At 36.2% G+C, this 26,310-nt stretch overlaps 1 protein-coding gene across 2 annotated transcripts in view; it reads left to right on the forward strand.

Moving 5' to 3' along the window:
* The window catches only part of LOC309820436 (RNA-binding protein 27), a 67,038-nt gene extending 42,692 nt beyond the window's left edge, over window positions 1–24,346 (forward strand). For both annotated transcript variants that reach the window (XM_082651198.1, XM_082651199.1), the window contains 9 exons: window positions 358–654; window positions 1,385–1,525; window positions 5,523–5,642; window positions 7,013–7,087; window positions 7,228–7,392; window positions 9,448–9,552; window positions 9,657–9,848; window positions 19,728–19,838; window positions 21,091–24,346. In XM_082651198.1, the coding sequence (XP_082507324.1) occupies window positions 358–654; window positions 1,385–1,525; window positions 5,523–5,642; window positions 7,013–7,087; window positions 7,228–7,392; window positions 9,448–9,552; window positions 9,657–9,848; window positions 19,728–19,838; window positions 21,091–21,174 (1,290 nt within the window). In that variant the 3' untranslated portion in view covers window positions 21,175–24,346. The remainder of the gene's footprint in view (window positions 1–357; window positions 655–1,384; window positions 1,526–5,522; window positions 5,643–7,012; window positions 7,088–7,227; window positions 7,393–9,447; window positions 9,553–9,656; window positions 9,849–19,727; window positions 19,839–21,090) is intronic.
* Window positions 24,347–26,310: the final 1,964 nt, after the last annotated feature.

The following is a 26,310-nucleotide window of genomic DNA, read 5'->3' on the forward strand; positions in this document are numbered from 1 at the left end:
GCCTCAGGTTATACAGATATTCACCTTTTTTCCCTGGGTTTTTTTGTAAAATGTTTTCTCTCTCTGGAGTTTATTTGGACGTGTAAGATACCAGGGAGGAACCTAACAACTTTTCCCCAAGTGGTTATATAACATCACTAGGAGTATTTATTAAATAATCCAATATTCTTTCATATATAATGTTGAAATACACATGTTATCTTTTAAGGGATAGCTAACTTTATTTACATAGGATTCACAATGGATTTCAGCAGGCTGTTTTCTACTTTTGAATTTTTTATCAATAATTTATCAATATTTGCTTAACTACAATCATTAATTTATGTGTGTTGTTGTTGCTGTTGTTTTTTCTTATAGGTTGCCTTTAAGGGAGATCCAGAAGCAGCCCTCATCCAGTATCTTACCAATGAAGAGGCCAGAAAAGCCATTTCCAGCACTGAAGCAGTTCTAAACAACCGGTTCATTCGAGTCCTGTGGCACAGGGAAAATAATGAGCAGCCAGCACTACAGTCGCCAACACAGCTGCTCCTGCAACAGCAGCAAACACTTAGTCACCTGTCACAGCAGCACCATCACCTGCCACAGCACCTTCATCAGCAGCAAGTGCTGGTGGCCCAGTCTCCTCCCTCAACGGTACATGGGGGTATTCAGAAGGTAATCTACTGGTTCACAGGGAATTAAAGGTCCTTTAATCCCATCCCCTAGATCATTGTTTCTCAATTTGTGGTCCTGGGGTCTTCTATATCAGAGCCATTCAGTTTGATTTGTAGACCGGCAGCATCTGATCTCCTAGGAGCTTATTAGACATGCAGTTTCTAAGGCTTCACCTCAACTTACTGAATTAGAATCACTATGGGTGGGGCCCAGTAATCCGTTTTAACAGGCTTTCCAGGTGATTCTTACGTACCTTGAAGGTTGAGAAGTGCTGTGTTGCATCAAAATCACTTATCTGGGTGCACATTCCTGGGTCTTACCTTCTCAGATCTAGAGTCAGTCTCTAGATATTGGACCGTAAATCTGCATATTTAAGAAATACCTTTAGTGATTCTTCTCAACACTAAAGTATGATAGCCATCCATGACCGAACAACTTTGAATCTAGAACAGCTTCTTTGTTTTGTGTTAGAATCAGACACTCTTTTTTTTTTTTTTTTTTTTGGCGGTACGCGGGCCTGTCACTGATGTGGCCTCTCCCGTTGCGGAGCACAGGCTCCGGTGTATATCCACCTCTTCACTTAAAAAAATCAAACCTTACAGATGATTGAAGCACCCTTCCTTCGCATTTCCTTATCTTCCTCCCCAGGGTAATTACTGTCCTAAATTTGTATCATTCCTAGGCATTTAAAAAAACTTCCACCATAAATATGTTTATTTTGTATATGCAGATGATGAACAAACCACAGACATCGGGTGCATATGTTCTTAACAAAGTTCCTGTGAAACATCGTCTTGGACATGCAAGTGGTAACCAGGGTGATGCAGCACACTTGTTGAATCAGTCAGGTGGTGCTGGAGATGATTGCCAGGTATATATTTCTGTGGACCTTTAAATATATTTAGAGTTGTTCAGTGACACAAAGAAATTAACAAATTGATTAGCACCCAGATTTATAATGTCTTATTTCCTCAATCAAGATAATTGTGAGAGCTAACCTAAATGTGGCCGGTAAACTTCCCTAATTTCCATGATTGAGCCAGAAATTTGCTAGTTAAATTTTCTTTTCCTATTGAAAGCTAAATAGGAATTTGAAATTTTTAGCCATTTATTAATAGATGTCTATTAATCCATTCCTTTTATAATGTTTCTTTTTTAATATAATTAAGAACATCATGAAGGGGATTCAGTCATAGTCAATTCGAAAGTCAGATTTTTATTTTTATTTTTTTTGCGGTACGTGGGCCTCTCACCGTTGCGGCCCCTCCCGTTGCGGAGCACAGGCTCCGGATGCGCAGGCTCAGCGGCCATGGCTCACGGGCCTAGCAGCTCTGAGGCATGTGGGATCTTCCCGGACCGGGGCATGAACCCGTGTCCCCTGCATCGGCAGGCGGACTCTCAACCACTGCGCCACCAGGGAAGCTCCAAAAGTCAGATTTTGAAATATGTTTTTAAGTAGTTTCCTTTCCTTTTGGGAATATATCTATATGATGACTGTCCAGATTGGTGATTTTTTTTTCCAAGAGAGCTAGGAAAACTGAAAAAGAACAGGTGGGGTTAGCCCTCCTAGACATTAAAAAATAATGTGAAGTCAGTATAACTCAAACAATTTGATACTGGCACATGAAGAGACAGACCAGTGGAATAGAATCGAAGACTGAGATTATAGACTCACTCACAAATAGGAATTTATCATATGCTAACACATTATCTCAGTTCAGCGGGGAAAGTATGGACTCTTTGGTAGATGGTATTGGGATAACTGGATAGCCTGATAGAAAAAAAAAATTAGATCCATTTTTAAAATTACATAGTAAACCAGGATAATGTCCACAAGGACCTGAAATTTATATGCTGATGGTAATGCTAAATGGTATAGCCTCCGTGAAAGGAAATTTGGCAGCATCTAGCAAAATTACGTATGCATTTACTCTAAACCAATAATCCTCCTCTAAGAATCTGTGCCAAAAATATACTAGTCAAACTATAGAAAGACATATGAGCAAGGCTAGGGAATGTAGACTCTCTTCAGTAGCAAAAGACTGGAAACAGTCCAGTGTCCATCAGTAGGGGACTGGTTACTTAAAATGTAGTACATGCATACAATAGCATATGTGTAACTTTGCAAAGGAATGACGAATATCTTTATGTGTACCATGAGGTGATCATCAGGATACATTAAGTAAAAAAAGCAAAATGGGACAAAAAATGTAGAGTTGGCCACTGTTTATTTAAGAAAGTTGGGGCAATGAATACGTATACTTGCTTATGATAGAAAAAAAACAAAAAAAGGAACCCATATAATTTAAGTCTTGGTGGTTACAGCAAGGATAGAAGAAACTAGACAACTTTAAAAACCTCCAAAACATTTCTTAATTCTGTCCACCAAAAAGGTCTAGAAACAGTGACCCAGCCTGATGGTAATGAACCTTGACATGCCCCTTCCCCCAGCTCCAAAAAGAACCAGGGATCCTTGAAGAAATGGCTGTTCCCAGATCTGGGGGTGACAGTGTTCCAGATGTCAAACCAGAAAGTGAGGAATTTGTCGAAGATTACTAGCATCCTATCAAAGAATGAAAAAATGTCATAAAGGCTCTAGAACTGCGCACCAATTTAAAGGAAATTCAGAGGACAGAGGGACGTGTTAAAGGATACCATAGAATCCTGTAGTGAATACTGCAGGATGAATGACCTGGTTTCTTCCAGAAGTGATTTGCAAAGAAAAGAAAGATACAGAGAGGGAAACGGAATTAAAGGAGACTTTAAAGAGATATAACCAATTGCATTTATATGGACCTTAGTAGGTCCTAATTTAAATGTGAAAAGAATGTTTAGAAAATTATAATAGAATCTGGAAATGTGACTATTTAACGATATTAAAGAATTGTTATACCTTTTAAGTGTGACAACGGTATTGTAGTTTTACTTAAAAAAGAAAGGAGTCCTTATCTTTTAGAGATACAACTGAATTATTTACAGATAAAATAATGTGTGTGTTATGATGATGTAGTTGGGGGTTTAAATAAAACAAGGTTATTTTATATAAAATAATGTAAATTGATGGTTGTTTCTGCTTGCTGATGGATACGTCAGGTTTTTTATATATAATTTTGTACTTTGGTTTGTTTCAAAAATTCGATACTAGGGCTTCCCTGGTGGTGCAGTGGTTGAGAGTCCGCCTGCCAATGCAGGGGACACGGGTTCGTGCCCTGGTCCGGGAAGATCCCACATGCCGCGGAGCGGCTGGGCCCGTGAGCCATGGCCACTGAGCCTGCGCGTCCAGAGCCTGTGCTCCACAACGGGAGAGGCAACAGCAGTGAGAGGCCCGCGTACCGCAAAAAAAAAAAAAAGAAAAAAAAAATTCGATACTAAAAGATAGAAAAACAAAAGCAATCTCAGACTTTGAAGTCACACAGCCCTTACTGACTTGACCTGCCTCTTACTAGCTGTGTTAAATAACTGGCGAGCATTGGTTTCCTTTTCAATAAACTCAGTTGCTATGGGGATTAAAAAATTTCATATTGCTAAAGCATAAAAGAGAAGTGCTTATTCGCACATAATAAGTGCTCAGTAACTTGTAGGTAGTGCCATTTTTATTTTGATAAATAGTAATAACAGCATGAACATCATCTCTGCAGGTTCCTACAGTACTTGAGAGAGTTTCCTGTGTATTTAAAGTAGCTTAAGTTTTAGGACAATTAAGTATTGTATGATTGAGATAAGTTTTGTATTTGTATATATTGCGTGATTGAATTTTCCATGAATTTCTTAGTATTATATCCTGTGTCCCTTATATCATATATTCAAAGTTAATTTAAAAATAAATTATAAATTTATTTATTTATTATAAATTATAAATTGTTTAAAAATAAATGTCTGAAAAAAAAATAAATAAATTTCTGTTCAGAAAGGAATCTAAATACCAAAACAAGCACAGTAAAGATGGTCACCATTTTACTTGCAAAGTTAGATCTGTGAGCTAACTGCTTATGGTTGGTTGTAAACTCATAACATTTGATTAAATATAGTATTAAGATTATGACTGCAAAGTACCTTAATTCTTAGGAGGGTTTGCAGTTAGAACATGCATTCTTATTTGGCATTGTGGAAAAGAGCTTAATGACATTACCCTCCCAAAGACCTCCAGGAACACACCTGTAGTTGAACAACTCTTATTCAGTGAGGGAGTATACACAGTGAAACCATGGAACATCTCATTTAGAGGGTGTTAGCAAGGACTTATGTTAGGATTGGCAGTGTTAGGTGATTTGTTGGAGGGTTAAAGGAAACAGGAGTAATTCTATGATCAAATTTCCTAGTAGTTTACCTAGAAGGAGGGAAGACTAGAATTATGCTAAAGCTGTAATTGGTAAAGAAGCTGTAGTCACTCATATTAGCCAGGGTAGAGAGATGTTTAGTCATTTTTATGGTTTGGATAGTATTCATGGTTTGTGTGTGTGTTCAGTCGTGATAATGGAGTGATCTTGTTTTTGCCTTGATCCACCATGGGCACAAGAGTGACCTTGTCTGAGGTTGATGTTCTATGAAAATTGTTTATGTTTAACAAGGGGACACTAAGGCCTAGCTGTGAGTGGCAGTCCAGCTCCTAGATGTCAGGAGTTGTTGTTCTTTTTCCCATAATTAAAAAATATATAAAGAAAAGAAAGATAAGTGATTGTATTCAGAAACACAACATTATTGCTTAAAATTAGTTTTTGTTTTTATATTTGAATGACAATTGAGTTTATGTATAAAGAACTTGTTTTATAAATGAAGTTTTTAAATGTAAAAAAAATATATGGAGTCTTTTTAAAAAATTATTTTAAGGTATTGCTAAGATTTAATTTAATTATATTTGTGTTTCATAGATATTTTCAACTCCAGGCCATCCAAAAATGATCTACAGCTCCTCAAACTTAAAGACACCTTCAAAACTTTGTTCAGGATCAAAGTCTCACGATGTCCAAGAAGTTCTTAAAAAGAAGCAGGTAACAGCCTCAATTCTTTTCCTTCAAGAGGAAAGGATCTATTGAATTCTTTTTTTTTTTAATACATATATTTATTTTTTATTTATTTATTTTTGGCTACGTTGGGTCTTCGTTGCTGTGTGTGGGCTTTCTCTAGTTGCGGCGAGCAGGGGCTACTCTTCGTTGCAGTGCGTGGGCTTCTCATCACGGTGGCTTCTCTTGTTGTGGAGCTTGGGCTCTAGGCACACGGTCTTCAGTAGTTGTGGCACGCAGGCATCAGTAGTTGTGGCTCGCGGGCTCTAGAGTGCAGGCTCAGTAATTGTGGCTCACAGGCTCTAGAGCGCAGGCTCAGTAGTTGTGGCGCACGAACTTAGTTGCTTCACAGCATGTGGGATCTTCCTGGACCAGGGCTTGAACCCGTGTCCACTACATCGGCAGGCAGATTTTCAACCACTGTGCCACTAGGGAAGTCCGGGATTTGTTGAATTCTTAAGTGATTATATTAACACCTCTGAACAGTTCATGTTGTTATGAAACTACATTTTAACATTTATTTAGCTGCTGCTTGATGCATTGTACACTTGAAAAAAAGATGAGCAAACAGAAAAAATGTTTTGCAGTTGCCTTTCAGTGGCTACATCAAGCACAAAGAAAGAACTTTTTTCTATGTAAAAGTAAAAGACACTGAGCTGTCGTCTCTCCCCCCACCCCCCCGCAAGGGAGAGAAATAAACACTTTTATTTCATTATTTTCTCTTTTAATTCCTTTCTGGCTTCGTAAGTTAGGTAATATTTCACGTGAAGTGTAACAATTATGTAGTTATTATTCATGTGACTCACTTCTGAGTTTCATTATCATCTTAGATTTAAACTCACAGTTTTTCAAATAAAATAGTTATTTATATATATTATCTCAGTATAATTGGAGATTTAATTAACAGAGGGGTTGGAGGCAACATTTTCCAGGCAAAAATCCATAGATTTTGCTATCATTTCTAATCTATAGCTGCATGTCACTTTTAGACTTTATTTTTAGACTTCAAACTTCAAAAATAAGGATTTCGCTTATTATGTGGGGAAGTGAAAACTTGTTTTTCTTTACATACATATTCAGGTCATTTAAGTGAATAAACCTCATAGATACAGCTAATTAGTGTTCAGTATTTTAAATATTAAAGTACAGTTACAAACATAAACTCTTTTATATTGGAAGTGTTGGGGAAAATAGGTTTAAAGGTTTCATCTCTGGCTTCAGCTATTTTTTGATTAGGAGGAAAATCTGTCTCGTTTAAGGGATGACTCAGAAGAAATGAGTTGAGACTGTAGTAGCCATATATATCATGGGCAAACTTAGTTATTCATTACTGATTTTTTCTTTACCTGTTCGTACAGGAAGCAATGAAGCTACAACAAGATATGAGGAAAAAGAGGCAAGAAATGTTAGAAAAACAAATAGAATGCCAAAAGGTAAGATAAATGTTCATTATTTGCATGCTGGAATTGATGTATGGAATGGATTTTACAAAGATATCCCCAATAGAGTTTTAAAGGTTACTTAAACTAAAATTTACTAAGCATAGTTTTACTTTTTGCTGTTTATTTTATAGATGTTAATATCCAAGCTAGAAAAAAACAAAAACATGAAACCAGAAGAGAGAGCAAATATAATGAAGACTTTAAAAGAGCTTGGAGAAAAGATCTCACAATTGAAAGATGAGTTAAAAACATCTTCTGCAGTCTCCACACCATCTAAAGTAAAGACAAAAACAGAGGTACCTATTTGCACTTTTCATTCAGCATAGGGTTATTGAACATCTGTGGTGTGCTTTGCACTTTAAAAGTGCAGTGGAGGCTTCCCTGGTGGCACAATGATTGAGAGTCCGCCTGCCGGTGCAGGGGACACGGGTTCGTGCCCCAGTCTGGGAAGATCACACATGCCGCGGAGCAGCTAGGCCCCGTGGCCATGGCTGCTGAGCCTGCGCATCCGGAGCCCGTGCTCCACAACGGGAGAGGCCACACAGTGAGAGGCCCACGTACCACAAAAAAAAAAAAAAAAAAAAAAAAGTGCAGTGGAATCCTTAGGTAGCTAATAGTCTAGTGTGAGACAATTATAAGTATCTTTTTTTTTTAATGTTTCTGTAGATGCTGTACACTTCCTCTGAAAGAAGTGATAATACCCGGTTTGAACAAAGATGTTTTTTAACTGAATTTTTTTGTTCTCCATGCTGATGATGTAACTGCTTAGAGTGATGGCAAGGAAAGAGACATTTCCTATTTCAGCAGCTTTTTTTCTAATTTTTTAATAATGTTGTAATGCAGCCATCCCTTTTAATATTCAAAAGATATCATTGCCTTTAGTATGGGTAAAAATATGGCTTTCTATTGAAAAGAATAATCAAAAGTTCTAGATCCATTTAAGTCTAATTTTGTTCATTTCTATTTGTTTCCTTACCGTAGAAGAATACTTGCTTTTACACCATGGTTCCATCATTATCCTACAGCTCTGTAGTGGGATTTTAGATAAATTTGCAGCCCTTTGAAAACTGGGAATAAATGTCAGATATATATATATAGAATGCAAATTTTTATGTACAATATTATATTACATTTGAAATTGTGGTTCTCTGTTATTAAAGGAATGTAAAGTGTTTCATTAAGAACACAACATTGTAAATCAACTATACTCCAATAAAAATTTTTTGAAAAAGATTAATTTATGATCTAAAAAAAGAAAAAATGATTGCTTTTTAAAAATATAATAAAATGTTATTTTAATTGAAATTTCCCCCAATAATAAAAAGAGCATTTAATTATGGAAAGAAATTTAAGAGAATATGGGGGAAAGAAAATCTCTCATAGTCACACCAGCTAAAGGCTGATAATTTGTTTCTTACCAAAAAAAAAAAAAAAAAAAGAGCGGCAGTAGTTACAGGGTTCAGATCTGAAAGCAATTATGTAACTGTTATGTTTGTACTATTAGTGAATTTTTATTGTGTAATTTATTTTGCCCTATTATGTTTCACTTATGATGCTTTATTATGTTCTCAGCTCCCTCATCTCAAATGACTGTTTCCAAGGTCTGATTTTTAGGCCATCTTTTTTTTTTTTTTTTCCCTCAGTGATAGTTTATTTATTTCACATAAAAATCCCCCAAAGCTCATGGAAATGATGCCTTCATATCACGACAGTAATCAGAATGAATTGTCTTTGTTTTTAAAAACCACAAAACTAAAAAAAAAGAAACCACAAAACTCGCCGTCGGAAGGATGGGTGTGTGAACTACGACTTGGGGAGGGACTTATGATGCATCCCATGTGTCACAAGAGGAAAACTCAATGTTCCTTTACAAGGAGGGCTCGACATCTGTTGCATTTCAGCCAAAAGCTGCCCGGCAGATACAAAGCTTTCGCAAAGCCGATTTCAGAGGGTATGGGTAGCAGCCCTAGGTGCTGCCGAGGACACAGTGGCCCCGTATGGACGGAGCTGTGCCTCAGAACTTCACACACCTGTGTACAGGTGGCCGACCTGGAGACAGCCACCCCGGGGGTCTCTCTATTCTGGAGGGGCTGTGCCATCTTAATTAAGCATTTGTAATAGTGCTTGCTTATTAAGCAGTAATACTGTTTATTGTTACTACTGATAACATTATACTCTCTACATGTTTTCAGTATTATATCTGTAAAGTTACTTTCCTTAAAACACCCATGTTTATTGCGTGCTCTCACATTTACCCAGAAGAGATGTGTGTCATTCTGTAAGTGTAATATTGTGAACAAGATTTTGTAGGTTGTCTAAAAAATACATTTTTACTCTTAATTTTTCCAAAGGCCCAAAAAGAACTATTAGATACCGAACTGGACCTTCACAAGAGGCTATCCTCAGGAGAAGACACAACAGAGTTACGGAAAAAACTCAGTCAGTTACAGGTTGAGGTGAGATTTAAGAGGAGTTACCCACTACATTTAACATCTCGAAAAATAGTTTTCCTAGATTTAGTCTGATGATGTGTTATATTCTGCTTTTTGTTGTTATTCAGGCTGCGCGATTAGGTATTTTACCTGTGGGTCGAGGAAAGACCATGTCCTCTCAGGGTCGAGGAAGAGGCCGAGGCCGTGGAGGAAGAGGAAGGGGTTCACTAAATCACATGGTGGTGGACCACCGCCCTAAAGCACTAACAGTTGGGGGATTCATTGAGGAGGAGAAAGATGACTTACTTCAGCATTTTTCAGTAAGTTTTTAAAATAGTAAATGCCAACTCTAAAAGCATTGTATTTAGCATTTCCTTGATGCCTTCTGTATAAATGTCAAATGTTTTATAGATTAGAAAAATAAGTTGTAAAATCATGGGTATTAGTAAATTCCTATTAATATATTTGAAGGTCAAGAAGCAGCTCATGCTATATTCCATAATACTTCACATAAATGCATTTGTAACAACAAGTTATTCGAAAGCTATATTTGATTTTTGCTTTAGGGTTTATTACATGGTTTACTAGATGTTTATAGTCAATAAGTGAAAATAGTCTGAGATGGAGACGAAATCCAAAGGAAGAATTTGTTAGGAGAAGAGTCATGTTTAGTTATATTCTGTGTACAGTGGTGACCACTTGCTTTTAGACAAATATGCAAATAGATATTTGCCACAAGTGAATGTTTTTGTTATTTTGCACATAAACAGTATATTCTCTTTCTAACCACTCATTAATTCATCTAGTAAATATTTTTTGAGTGTTATTTGTGCTAGAGCATTTTCATACATGGTCTCATGTAACCTTAAATAACTGTATAAAGTGCAGGTAGAAACCCATGTGTACAGATCGGAAAACTAAAGCTTAAAAAAGTCACCCAAGATCATACAGTTAATAAGTGGCAGGACCAAGGTAAAAATACACAATTGACTGTTAACATCCAGGATGCCTATTCCTCAAACAACTTTTTTGAGAGAAAACATTTTCAGCCCTATTGAGTGTTAAAGATGGTGAGAGAAATCTTAAAGAGCAAGATTTCACTCCATAGTTTCTTATTAGTTTGATGCTCATTAATCTTGTTTCACCCTGGCTATTAGAGAATGGTGGGTTATTATAAGATGTCCAGATTTGAGAGCCACCTGGGCTGCAGTCTGTTTACTCTTGAGCCAGTTTTTTCACTACCCTGACTGTTATTTTCTTTTTTTGTAAAGTGTGAGATTGTCTTTAAGTGATGTCTTTGAGGAGTAAAGAAGATAATATATGGAGGAGCACTGTACATGGGCAGGGTGTTCTTCTGGAGGCTGGGTGAATGTCGATTTTTGTCTCTCAGGGTTGAGTATATAATATTCGAATTTCCTTGCCAAAACTTGGGCATGGGCATTTAGACCCACTGCCAGCTCTGGTGAGGTGCATTACATAATAATGTATAATAATATAAAGCAGAATTTTTATAAATTTGGCTCTGTAGAAAGTTTTAGTTACAAAAAGTAGGTAATTTTGTTAGGTAGGAAGCTGCATGCTCTACCCTGAGGGTTATATATAAATCTTTAAGTTTTAATCCAGAAGTCATGCTCAAATGGCTCTCTCTCCTTCTCATAAGTAGAGTCATTCTAGAGTATCTAATAATAACCAACTTTTTTTTTTTTTTTTTTTTTTGCGGTATGTGGGCCTCTCACTGTTGTGGCCTCTTCCGTTGCGGAGCACAGGCTCCGGACGCACAGGCTCAGCAGCTATGGCTCATGGGCCCAGCCGCTCCGTGGCATGTGGGATCCTCCCGGACTGGGGCACGAACCCGTATCCCCTGCATCAGCAGGCGGACTCTCAACCACTGTGCCACCAGGGAAGCCCCAATAACCAACTTTTATATACATATATTTGTTAAGTCTGAAATACGGCACTTGGTTTGCGGAAAGGGACATGTCCAGGCATTTGGGGAAGGAGCAAACAAAGCCAAGGCTGGTAAGGCAACTTCAAGAATGAGACACTACCATTGGTTTCAATGGTGTTTTGTAGTTTGTTTTTTGTTTTTATAGGGTACTATCAGACAGTCTTGAATGCTAGAAACACACTTACACTTGTAACAGATACTTGGGCAGTATAGTATGCTTTCTTTGAAAAAAATACAGAAATACGTATGCCTAAGACATTATTGAAAGTAGATTTAGCAAACCTATAGGGTAACTCTTCTTCAAGGTCTTTTATAATCCCACAAAGACTAAAGTAAAATGTATATTTTCAGTATTCTTTTACTGTCCTTAATGATTGTGAAAGGATCATGGATCAACCATATCTGTATGAAAAGGTGATGGATGGGTGTTAGTGAAGCTGTTCTGAAGTGTGAGGACCTAATTCTAGAGTCCTTCAGTTTATTCTTGTATTCATTAATCCAGCAGTCCCCAACCTTTTTAGCACCAGGGGCTGGTTTCATGGAAGACAATTTTTCTGCGGACCGGAGGGGAGGGGGGAAATGGTTTCAGGATGATTCAAGCCCATTACATTTATTGTGCACTTAATTTCTATTATTATTACATTGTAATATATAATGAAATAATTATGCAATTCACCATAATGCAGAATCAGTGGGAGCCCTGAGCTTGTTTTCACATGCCACTCACCAATAGGGTTTTGATGTGAGTCTGCAAGCAGAGACTTATTAGGGTCTCTGTGCAGTCGAACCTCTCTGCTAATGATAATCTGTATTTGCACCCACTCCCCAGTGCTAGCATCGCCACCTCAGCTCCACTGCAGATCATCAGGCATTAGATTTTCACAAGGAGCGTGCAACCTAGATCCCTCATATACGCAGTTCACAGTAGGGTTCATGCTCTTATGAGAATCTAATGCTGCTGCTGATCTGACAGGAGGCAGAGCTCAGGTGGCAATGCAAGCAACGGGGAGTGGCTGTAAATACAGATGAAGCCTCACTTGATCACCTGCCACTCACCTCCTGCTGTGTGGCCCGGGGGTCGAGGACCCCTGCATTAATCCACTTTTAAGAATTTATCATACGGAAATTATGCAAACGATTCTGCAAACTGTAAGTGTGCTCAGTGTAGCACTTGCTATAATAGTGAAAATGAGAACTATCTAAACGCTCAACAGTACTTTGCTGCTATTAAAAACATGTTTTTAAAGAATAATGACATAAGAAAATTCTCAGGATTGTCTTTTAGGTTAAGGAAAGGTGGGATAGGAGAGTAGTCATAAACTTGGAGTGGAACTGCTTTAAATTGTTAGTTCTGGGTGGGAGAATTCAAGTTAGTTTTAATTTTTTTTCCCTTCTAGGCTCTTCTCTGTTTTCTGTGCTTTCCAAAGGAAGATATCTTATTTTTAAAATCAGACTTTTTAACTTCACATTCATTTTTAAGATGAAACACCAGCATTTTTATACTGTATATGTTAAAACCAAATTTGAGGATATGTGTTAATCTTGGGCTTTACGTCCCAGATACGTACATGAAAAATATGAGTAAATTTAAAAATTGTTGATCTTTGAGCAGCATGGGTTTGAACTGTGCTGGTCCACTTGTACACAGATTTTTTTCAATAATAAGGCTGACAGTAAGTTATTACCAAGATTTTTGACCATATGGAGAGTTAGCACCCCTAATCCCTGTGTGGTTCAGGGGTCAACTATATACACAAATTTAAAATCCAGAGAATGTTTATATACAATGGAAGTTATCTATAACAACATAAAACATGTATAATAATATATAAATATTTTAATAATATATATCACTAGTCAGACTTTTTCTAGTAAAGAACCAGATAGTAAACACGTTAGGCTTTTGCGGACTTCGTACAGTCTCTGTCACATTTTCTCCTTTTCCTCCTCTCTCTAAACCTGTCCTTCCCTCTTCCTCTTCCTTCTTCTTTTTCCTTTTCTTCTTTTAATAATTTTTTATAAATGTAAAAATAATTCATAGCTCACAGGCCACCAAAAACAAGGTGCTGGGCCATGTTTGGCCTGAAGGTTGTAGTTTGCAGACCCCTGGTATATATTATTTTATTACTTTATATATAAAATATTTAAGTTCAAAAATGGGAAATATGGGACTTCCCTGGTGGCACAGTGGTTGGGACTCCACGCTCCCAATGCAGGGGGCCCGGGTTAGATCCCTGGTCAGGGAACTAGATCCCACATGCATGTCGCAACAAAGAGCTCGCATGCCACAACTAAGGAGCCCACCTGCTGCAACTAAGGAGCTGGCGAGCCTCAACTAAGGAGCGTGTCTGCTGCAACTAAGACCTGGTGCAACCAAATAAATAATTTTTTTTAAAAAAGGGAGGGCTTCCCTGGTGGCACAGTGGTTGAGAGTCCGCCTGCTGATGCAGGGGACACGGGTTCGTGCCCCGGTCCGGGAAGATCCCACATGCCACGGAGCGGCTGGGCCCATGAGCCATGGCCGCTGAGCCTGTGCGTCCAGAGCCTGTGGTCCGCAACGGGAGAGGCCACAACAGTGAGAGACCCACGTACCACAAAAAAAAAAAAAAAGTAATAATAATAATAATAAATTAAAAAAAGGGAAATAATATCATGTAATATATAAATAGAATTTTGTATATTTTAAAGATAAAATCAGTGAGTCCCAAAAGAACTTTTTTTAAAAAAGAATCCTTATTTATATATCTTTCATTTGACAGAGTTAGGAGGGTATCAAAGACCATGAAGAATTTCCTTTAAGTATTTTAATATTAAAGTTTAGGTAAAAGCTGAAAATTTTAAGTCATAGAGGCTTGCTTAAGGGCACAGATAGGATGAGAGCTTAGGGTGCTTTCCTTCACTCCTGGGTAAAGAGAGGTTCAGCTAATTTCAACAGGGAAAGTTATTTATGCTGAATGTTTGGAATACTTGAACTGTACTTTGGCATTTTTTCAATAGTATGCATCATTTAACTACAAAGATTTTGAGCTATGGTAGTGTGGTTTAGAGTTGTACTCAGTAATAATAGAGTGGAAGTAGATTTTTTTTATTTTCTTCTTCCTGATTATGAAAATAGTAAATGCTTCTCAGGATGCATTTAGTAGCTGCAAGTAACAGATAAATAACTTGGAAAATATGGACGTTTATTTTCTTTTTTTTCAAGAAGTTTAGAGGTAAGGAGGTTTTAGGATTGATTATTTAAGAAACTCAGCTACACAGGTTCTTTTCATATTTCTCCTCTACTATCCTAGTGTGTTGGCTTTCTTCCTTAGGTCTTTTTCTTCATGATGTCAGTCAGGATGGCTAGTTAGGGTGTTTCCTGTTTTTTCACTGTTAATGGACAATGTTATATACATCTTACTGTATTTGGCGTTTTTGAGGGAAGTAATGTTATGTGGACAGTCCTGTGCATTGCAGGACCTTTAGCACCTCTGGCTCTCACCTACTAAATACTAGTAAGTGCTCTTCAGTCAGCGTGACCACCAAAATGCCCTCTAGAGTAACATTATCGTCTCCCACTGAGAACCATTGCCCTAGGTTAGTTCATAGGAGCAAGATGACTGGATCGAAGGCACGCGTATGTGTATTTAAAATTTTGGTACAGCTTGCCAGATAACCCTCCAGGAATGTTGCGCTAATTTAAACTTGTAGTGACATTGGGTGAGAGCACCTGTTTGCCCATATCCTCAACAGCACTTAAGTTTTGTTTTTTCATCTTTGCCAGTCAGGGGATTGATGATCATGACTGGCACAGATTTGGCATCAGTTTCTGATCTGGGAAAATGGCTGTGTAGGTGAATTTCTCTCTGCGTAACTTCTACCTCTAAGGTTCTACATGCTTCTAAGTTACTGCATATAATTTTTTATTGATGATATGTAATTGATTTGCTCATATTCACACATATATTCATATATGTTAATATTTGATTTATTTTGAGGGGCAACACACATATACATAGTCAAAAAGAAAAGTATGTACGATGAAAAGTAAGATTTCCTGGACTTCTCTGGCGGTCCAGTGGTTAAGACTCCATGCTTCCAATGCAGGGGGCACGGGTTTGATCCCTGGTCGGTAAGCTAAGATCCCGCATGCCGCGTGTTGTGGCCAAAAGAAAAAGAAAAGGAAAGAAAAATAACATTTCCTTCTACCTCCAGTCATACAGTTCCACTCCCCATAGGCAATTACTGTTAATTGTGCATATGATGTTACTTTGTTTTTAATGGATGCATGGTGATTTATTGTATAGATGTACTGTACTAGATTTAATTAGTCCTGTATTGATGGACCTCTAACTTTTGTCCACTATTTCATTATTTCAAGCCGTGGTATAGATATGCGTGTGAGAGAATATATATGTGTATATAGAAAAATTAGATATTTTGATAGGTATATGAGGCAAGTCCTAAATTTTTTTAAGTATTTTTAATTAAAAAAATTAATACAAGCAAAGGGTCAAAATTCGGTTAATAAAAAGTAAAAATCTCACCTCTTAATCTTGGCCTACTCTTACAAGGTAGTTATTATTCTTGGATATATTTATAGAAAAAAATTACGAATATAAGAATACATATATTAAGTCTCTCATCAAAAAAATTTTACCGGGGCTTCCCTGGTGGCGCAGTGGTTGAGAATCTGCCTGCCAATGCAGGGGACACGGGTTCGAGCCCTGGTCTGGGAAGATCTCACATGCTGCGGAGCACCTGGGCCCGTGAGCCACAACTACTGAGGCTGCGCGTCTGGAGCCTGTGCCCCGCAACAAGAGAGGCCACGACAGTGAAAGGCCCACGCGCTGCGATGAAGAGTGGCCCCCGCTTGCTGCAACTAGAGAAAGCCCTCGCACAGAAATGAAGACCCAACACAGCCGAAGATAAATAAATTAATTAATTAATTAAAAAATTACCAAAATGGGATCATTTATAAATACAGAGGTGCATTCTAAACATTGCTTTTTTAACATAAATATCTTGGCTAATTGGTATTTTCTTGAAATTATGAAGATAATACTCAACTTAAAATGTTTATTGAAACTATACCAATAAGAAATGTATAGTTAAGTGATTTATCAGAAGGTACCATATTACCTGCCCCTCAGGTCAAGAAATAGAACATTCCCAGCACCCCAAAAGTCTCCTTCTGCCCCCTTCCAGTCACTATCTTCTCTCCTCCTCAGAAAAAGTCTAGCCTCACTTTATTATAATCACCTCCTTGCTTGCTTTATACAGTTGATTCTCATTATTCGTGGATACTGCATTGCACATTCACCTACCCACTAAAATTTATTACAGCCTCAAAATCAATACCTGAAGTGCTTGTGTGGTCATTTTCAGACATGTGCTGTGAAAAATTTGAGTTGACCAGTGCACAAGTTCCCAACGGAGGTCAAATGAGGTGATGTTCTGCCTTCTTGTCTCAGCTCTCATCCTGTAAACAAGTCTTTTTTGCAGTCTATTTAGTGCCCTATTTCTCTCATTTTTTTGTGCTTTTCATTGGTGATTTCACTGTTTAAAATGGCTTCCAAGTATAGTTCTGAAGTGCTGTGTAAGTGTTCAGTAAGGTAGTGATGTGCCTTATGGTAAAGATGTGTGTTAGAGATAAGCCTTGTTCAGGCATGAGTTGTCATGCTTTGGGCCATGAGTTCAATGTTAATCAACAGTATATATTAAGTAATGTCCTTAAACATAAAACAAGGTTACATATTGATCATTGGCAAAAATGTTTTGACCAGAGGCTCATAGGAACCTAACCCTCTATTTCCCCTAGGAACAATGGTTCAGTGTTTGCTAATTCAGTGCTTGGGTGAACTTTATGTGACTACTGCAAATAACGAGAATCAACTGTATTTTTATCACCTTAATGTGTATTCCTAAATGTTATAGTATTATTTTGCGTATTTAAGAAAATTTATATATATGGAACCACATAGTATATATTCTGTTGTGTCTACTTTTTTTTCTTAACATTATATTTGTGAGATTCATTTGTGTTATTACATGTAACAGTAGTTTGCTATTTTTATTGCTGTATAGTTCTCAGTTGTATATATATATACCACAATTTATTTTTCCATTCTCCTATTGATAGATATTTGGGTTATTTCCATTTCATTTTTATGAACAGTGTTGCTGTGAACATTGTTTTAAATGTCTTTTCATATATACATGTACATTTCTGTTGCATATACATGGACTTGTTGAGTGAACTGCATCAGTTTTATTAGTTTAGATTCCCACTGGTGGTGTGTGAGAGTTCCTGACTTGGTATTATTAGAATACATCTTTATTCTATTTATTAATCTTATTTGTTACAAGTTAGGTAGTGGGAGTTTTATATTCTTAGTTCCTGACTGCATACAAATTAAATTTCTCCTTCTTCCTTCAGTAATATATATGCAGTACATCTAATGCCTTAAAATTTCTTTTGGAAGATAGAACTGCTACCCTCTTTGGAAAGCAACCCAGTTAATATAGGTTAAAAATTTTTATATTGCTTTTTCTTGCTAATAAAAGTAATATAACTTTACTTAAAAATTCAAATAACAAAGTTTAAGGACTAATGTGTAACATGGTGACCGTAGTTGACAACACTATTATATAACTGAAATTTGCTAGGAGAGTAGAACTTAAATGTTCTAAAAACCCCCCTCTCCCGCCCCCCTCCCAAAAGGGTAATAAATACGTGAGGTATGCATGTGTTAATTAACTCGATGGGGTATCCTTTCACAGTGTATCAAATCATCACATTGCACACTTCAAATATCTTACAGTTTTATTTGTCAGTTACACTTCAGTAAAGCTGGAAAGAATTTAAATAATATAGAAATGAACAAAATACTGAAGAAATCTCTATAATTGGGCTGTATGTTAAAGGATAGAGTAAGGGCAAGGGATGTCTGTTACACAAATTACCTGTTTTTTTCTTTCTCCAAGGTTTATTGAGATATAATTGACATACAACATTGTATTATTTTAAGATGTGCAACATAATGATTCAGTATACATATGCATTGTGATTACTAACATAAGTTTAGTTAAATCCATCACCACACATAGTTAAAATTTTTTTTCCCTTGTGATGAGAACTTTTAATGTCCACTCAGTAACTACCTGATTTTGAAAAGATGGTAAATGTATATTTGGGTTAGGGCCATTTTGATGTGTCATTTTAGTTTGTCCCATGAATCAAAATGTTTGGTGTCAGGTTATAAACATTTAACACCTACAAGGGATAATAGGAGTTTTTCCTTTAATCACAGGCTGTGGTATCAGCAGAGACAGTAATTGACTGGTATGCATCTGGCCTAATGTACATTCTTGCCATGCAATGATCTGAGTGTTCTATGGAAATATTTTGCAAATGTTTCATGAAGTTTATCAATATTTTTCCTAGAAAATATAGGGTGAAACCCCAAATTTAAAAGAGCCCCTTCTATTACATATTTTAGGACTGAACCAAGAATTGGGGATAATCTACAACCCAGATCTGTTGATAGGAAAGCTGTAGGAATGATTAAGCTTTCACTTTCATGAAACTTTGGGTCTCTGTTCTTTTGTCTCGATTGCTTTGTCCTTAAAATTAAACTTTTGGTTTCTCTTACTGAAATTTGCTGGGGAGGAAAAAATGTTTAGACAGTAATAACAAGAAATACATTTGAAACTGCGTAGTTTTACCCTGAGATAGGATAATAGGTGTTTAACATTTGTGGGATGCGTAGATGAGCTGCAGAGTATTTGTCATTGTTATATAGCATTTCAGGAAAAGAAGTGGGAATAGTTTTAACAGATATAGATGGGGATATAAGAGATGTCATGAGATGAATAGATAATTTTTAAATTACTTATATTTGTAAGGTTTTACTCTAAATATGTAGATTATCAAAGCCAAAGGCCAATAATCATATTAAGACAGTATTTGTTGTCCTCATCATGACTTTTCTATGTAGAATGACTATATAATTTATATCCAAACCAAGACAGATCTTAAAATTTATGTGACATCAACATTAATCATGGACTATCCTGGGAAAACCAGACATGTGGTCTTCTAATTAAAAAGAACTTCACTTTTTCTAGCTCTCATTGGAGATTATTTGTAGATCCATTTTAACAGGTTTTTTTTTCCCTCAAGTCATTAAACTTTTAATAGCACACAATTTGAAGAAATCATTAGTAAGTGTGAGTACAAACTTTTGTGTTCTTCTAAAATCTATTTTAGCCTGCAAACCAAGGGTCAAAATTCAAAGACCGTCGGCTACAAATATCATGGCACAAGGCCAAGGTGCCTTCTGTATCCACTGAGACTGAGGAAGAGGAAGTCAAGGAGGAGGTAAATTTAACGATTGAAAATAAGAGTTGAATTAGATTGTTTTCCAGTTATATGCTTTTCTTAACATTAAGTAATAAAAATTTAAAAATAAATATTGAGTTTTTTCATGCATGTAATTAATTAAGACTAGTCTAGAAGTTTATTAAGAATCGTATTAGGTGCAGAAATAAAAAAGCTCTTTTGGGGGTTATTTTCTGGTGTAGGAGAGACTGTACTTTTTTAAAATTTGCATTTATTTTGGCTTTATTGGGGCTCTGGACATTTTTATTTTGGTAAATGAAGACATGGATTAAGTGAACAAATTAAATTTTATCTGATTGTTCTAGTTTTAACTTATTCAAGTTCCATAAGTAATAGATTTGAGTTTTCTTTCTACATATAGTTGGTTAAAATGAGAGAGTGTAAAGAAGATGGCCATAAGAGGGAAGAATAGCAAAACCAAGGACTTAAATAATACAAGTACTAACCAGCTTCTTAAAACATGAGAATTAATATTGCTTTTTTACTACAGTATTTCTAATTAGTTTGTTAAAATGGACACTTAGGCAGCATTGCAAGTTATTCCTCATTCATTGTAATTTTGGTTTTAAAAGATAGCATTTATGCCTGATCAAGAGTCTTCCCGACCAAGTGGGTAATTTTACATAACAAAAGCAGAAACATTTCCCTTCTTTAAAAAAGAAAGAAAAGAAAAATCTTGGTATTTCGGGAATGTTTGTAGATACTTTTACTTTGTGTAAGATTTTAGATTTTTATGTAAGATTTGGAATGTCAGTGTCATAGGCAAGGTATTATATTCGTCCTTCACAGTCGGATATTAGAGGAAACGTTTAGACGTTCAAATGGTTATTTACTTTTCTCACTTTTAAGATAATAGAATAAAATTAATTTTATCAAAAACATGTTTCATAGATATCCCCCTCCCCCCACTAAATGTTCATATGTTATTTGTTTTTCTGATGATATTAGAATGGAAATCTTCTATTAAACTAGCAAAATTAGCAGGGGAGAAGAATATATATATATATATATATATATATATATATATATATATATATATATATATATATATATATATATATATATATATATAAATAAATGTTTTGGGGTTTTTTTGCCCCCAAAGATACTTTGCGTCACTTGTAAATCCAGCCTGGGCTTTGTACACTAGTCTGTTTGTCCTTTGGCCTAAAAAGCACTTTACTTAACTTTCTTGTGCCACTGAGCAGATTTTACCCTCTCTTTTCTTCAGGAAACAGAAACATCAGATTTGTTTTTGCATGATGACGACGATGAGGATGAAGATGAATATGAATCTCGTTCATGGCGAAGATGAAATCTGATGCGAGCTGTATACTTTTTAGGAATATTGTTTAGAAGAACAACTTTTTAAAATTATTTAAAGAAGTCAATGAGCCAAAAAAATTTTTTTTATTTTTATTTTCAACACAGTAGGTTTAAGGACAGCAAGTTTGCTATTTAAATACATCTCATAACTGTTCATGATATTAAAGCACCAAAGGCCTAGTGACTTTTACACAGTTGTGAAGATCCACAGGAATGACTTGGATAATCTCTAGAGCCTTATTTTTCCACACCACCTGTTTTTGTTGCTATTGGTGTTGGATTATGATGTAAATGACAGGGTGTTCAGAAATTTTATTTTGGATTATAATCTGCTGATAAAGTTTCATTAAATGTAAAAATCGCCTGGAATCTTTTATCTCTTAGCTATTATGGATGGGTCATCAGATAGTAGGAGATATTTGTAATTAAAATACCCTTTTGCTTTCAAGAGTTGTCTTGGAAGAAAAGTAAATTTTATTATTTTATTGAGGAGGAGCCCAATTTGTATTCAATCTGAATTCGGGGGGATTTAATGTGCAGCAGTAAGTAATATTTTAGTGTAAATTGTAACTGTTCTTCAATGCTATAAGGCAATGGTAGCTAGCTCTGTGGGATTTCCATTCTGTCATCATATTAACTCTCCTGGACTTCTGCCACTGATTTTTAGTTTGCTTTGAAATTACTGAGCACTGGTTCAGTTGGTCCTTTTTTTTTCTTTCTTTTTTTTAACATTCTCAGAATATAAAAGGCTTTCACCTGTTGCCCCTTTCTCGTCCCCATTTTCTTTCTCCTGCCTTTTTATTAATAGCCTGACTTACCCATTATTGAGATAAGTGATTCTTTTGGGCCACCAAAAGTCAGTCCCCAATAAAAAGTTTAAACCAGCACCTTGATAAACAAGTGATATTTTGATGAGAATAATGGAAGGATTTGTGGGGAGAGAGAGTCACCAGCTTTATTTTTTTTTTTTTTAAAGCTTCACTTTAGTTAATAGTTATGCAGAAGGGTTTGAAAGTGTGTGAAATTCTTTCCCTAAATTTAAACCATGATGGTGAGGTGACTGGGGATAGGTTGGGGGTGGGATGGGGTAGGGGGATGGGTATGCTAGTAATAAATGGGAGTCATAACTTGACTTTGATCAGATGACCTTATATTTTCATAATTTTGTAGCTTGTTGCTATCCATGAACATATGCATCCTTCAGTAGACGGTTTCCTTCACTGTGTGCATTTTTACTGTACACTGTATAGAGTATCTGTTAAGTAAAATATATCTGTAAATTTATGTCCTTGTGTTCTGAATGTTAGATGGAAAAGCAGAGGAGCAACACTACACTGTATTGACCCCTGGGGAAATAAAATGATTAATGTACATAGGATGTTACTTTTTCAAGGATATACACAGCTATGTTTTTATAGTACGTGTGGTGTGAAAATTTGAAACCTCCTGTTGGCTTCAGAAGGTTCTTGGTGATCACTATGTCAAGGATTTTGTTTCCTGAGGTGAAGACTGTTTCTCAAAATAGAAACTATTCACTAAGAAACTTAAAACCATCAGGACTCTAGATTTACTTGGCTACAAGAAGTTAAATCCCATGTTCTGACTATCTTTCCTCTTCTACATGTTTTCCTGGAATGATGTGTCAAACCAGGATCATTTTTAAGTTTTCATGTAATTTTCCCTTCATAATAATAAGGACTTCCTCTTTCTAGGTTATAGTTATATTTCTGAAAACACAAAGCTAAAATAAGCTTATAAAAGAAGGAAAACATTACAGTGGGGTAGAGTAAGCAATCTTGCTTCTTCCTCCTCCGTCATCTCTAACGAAATTTTCCTGATGTCTGTGGCTCAGTTGGTATATATTTTGAAAGATTCATTGTGGTGAATATTTTGAGTCCTGACAGTTTAAACGTGATAGAGGGAACAAAGGATTTATATATTTTTTGTACAAAGTTTTTTCTTAAACTGTATAATTTTGTAAATAATTTGTTTGGTTTTTTTGTGTACTAAAACTACCAGCGTATAGATTTCAATAAGAATTGTTGTATTTTTGTATTTGGAAACTGAAAATTACAGTAAATTAATGGAGCTGTAAGGAAATTTTCAGTAGACTGACAATTCAGCAGAGTGAGATTCCTTTTCATATGATTTTTTAACCTAAAATTGACATCTTATTACACTCTCAGTACAGAGAGAGTTGAGGATTTGTTTGACCTTTTTAGTTCTTGGGGGAGAGGGGGGTGAAAGAGAAGGATGTTAAAGTGAAGAATAGCTAGACACTTTTTCGAGTAAGTTTTGAGGCCCTTTATATAAAACTTAGTTTTCAATACGCCTAAAATACTTCATAAACGTCTTTTCCTAAGACTTCTAAAACATGTTTGACTCTCAAAAATGTATTCAAAATATGTGTTAATATAATATTAGAAAATTTAAGTTAAGGTTAGCATAAACTAGTTAAATGTATATATTTTTTCCTTTAGGACTGAGATCCCCAAGCATTAGAATTTCTCTTAAAAGCAAGTAACTATGACTTGTTTTCTTGGCATCTTCACTTACAGAAATAACATATACCATCTGAGGCAAATTCTGTTCTTTTTAATGTGTATGACATCTTTCTAAGTAGCCGTTGAGCAATAACAACCACCAGCCTGGCTCGGTCATCTTGGTTTACTAGTGGATTGCTGCCCAGGCTTAAGAGGTAACCCCAGGGAATGCAGAATTTCCCTCAATTTCTTCATGCTGTAACATTGAGAAAACATTGTCAGTAGCTAAGGTGATAAATTGGAAAACGTCTTGTTAGGGTGAAAAAAAGAGGTCCATGCTGATGGATCATTATTTCAAAAAAAAAGAAAAAAAAAATCATGTGAAAAGGAATAGTGGTTCCTCTTGATGTATAGTATGCCTGTATTATAGTTTTTACAAAATTGTGAACTTGTGTAATAGTATAATAGGAGATATTGTTGAATTTCTAACTGTTTATACATTTAAATTCATATATGTAATGTTTGTTTTATCGATTACAATCTGAATTTCTAAGAAGCATGTTGACTTTTGCAATAAAGATGCAATATGGAATGGTTCACAATTGAAAAAAAAAGATAAAAGTGTTGCAAATTTAAAAGAATTTGGAAAATTTATGAACCATTCCAAAAATTATAACAATCACCAAAAGAGCTGTAATTCTGGCTTGTTCTGGAAAGAAAGAAAACGTATGTGTATGCTTGCTTGAGTGTGAGAATGAATGAGTGATGGATATGTGTGTGTGTGTTATGTTGGGTTCATGTACATGAGAGAATGCCACTCAATATGAATTTGGGTACCGAAGTCACTGGCTATTAAATATTCAGTAGAATCACTCCTTTGACAGAGTGGTCTTGAAAATGAAAGAGAAGGGCATTAAAGTGTTAACTTATAAGTAACCTTTAACAGCCATATTTCTTTGTTCATGGATGGATCTTGGTATCCCAGATAAAAAGCACAAACAATTTTATAAAAGCAATTATTTTAATATTATCTTGAGGATATTCAAGATGCCTGCAAACAATAGGAAGGACATTTTCCTTAAGCACAATAGAGAGAAGGGAAAGAACACCTTGAAGAGATGACCTAGGGCTTCCCTGGTGGCGCAGTGCTTGAGAGTCCGCCTGCTGATGTAGGGGACACGGGTTCCTGCCCCGGTCTGGGAGGATCCCACATGCCGCGGAGCGGCTAGGCCCCATGAGCCATGGCTGCTGAGCCTGTGCATCCGTAGTCTGTGTTCCGCAACGGGAAAGGCCACAACAGTGAGAGCCCCGCGTACCGCAAAAAAAAAAAAAGATGACCTAAAGATATGACAGTTCTAATTGTGATGGATATTTGTGAGGAATAACAAGAGAAGGAAGTGATCTTTACCCAAAAGGACTATGTGGTGATGGGAAAAGGATGTATATATCACTTGGGCTCCTATTTTCTTGTTTTAAAAACTGCTTTTCATACAAAATTCCCCTCCGAATGTTTATGCATTGTCCAAGAAGAGTCGTTCTTTAAATCTCAGCTTATACAGGAAAATAATAAAGAATGGGAGTAAATTTCATTTTCATTATTTTCAAATAAACAAGTTTTATTCATATTTTGTGAATTAAGTAAATGGCAAATAAGCTGTGTGACCATTTGTTTTGAATAGATGATAATTTATCCAATAGATGTTTATCATAAACATGAGTCTAGGGCTTTTGGTGGGGGAGCCAGCATAATTTTGAACGTAATTACATTTGTTTAATAGTAACAAATAGTACTAAAATGAGCTCTCATTAATTATTGGTTTTATGTGATTTTTTTTTTACTGCTTTTGATGTAAGTTATTCTATAGCCAAGGATAAATTTTGAATCACAAGCCCCAGTTTACTGTCTAGGCTGGATCTAATTATGTTCCAGTAAACATAAGACATGAGTGAGTATGTCAACCTGCAGGACCATTTTAGATTAGAGAGTCAGGGTTGCTTTAAACAAGTGGACCAACATTTTGCAAGTCAAACCTGCCCCATTTGGCATCATTTTTAGTCTCAAAGATCTACTTGAGGGGCCAACCAAGACTGACCCAAAAAAAGGCTATACACTGCTAATGCATGTATTACGAATCACCTTCATTTATGCTAAATCCATTTATTGCCAAGTGATCTCCTTTCTACAGGATCATCTACCATTTGGCCTCTTACCTGGTTCTGCAATCGACCTTAGGCTAACTAAACCATCCCAAGCATTCTGAGATAGGCAACTTGATACAGGTGAAATTAAGGTCAGAACAGTGTTTGATAATTGTTTGCAGGATATTTGTGGTTTGAGTCTACTCTTATCTTAGACTTCTGCAAACAGATTTTTTTTGGTTGTGGTGGTTAGGAAGCGTGATAAACACTTTTTCTTTGTATTTATGTTATATTTTTCCTTTTATGAAAGGTGAGCAAGGGAAGAAGGCCCTAATCTAATAGCCTATTAGTTTGTTTTCATTGAAAGCCTGTATTTCCTACATCACTGCAGTTTTCTAACCACTTTATAGAGTTCTTTTTTCTTATTAGGCCGCACTGCGCGGCACACGGGATCTTAGTTCCCCGACCAGGGATGGAACCCGTGCCCCCTGCATTGGGAGTGT

The sequence above is a fragment of the Grampus griseus genome (assembly GCF_964374135.1).
Source record: "Grampus griseus genome assembly, chromosome: 3".
In the NCBI taxonomy this organism is placed as follows: domain Eukaryota; kingdom Metazoa; phylum Chordata; class Mammalia; order Artiodactyla; family Delphinidae; genus Grampus; species Grampus griseus.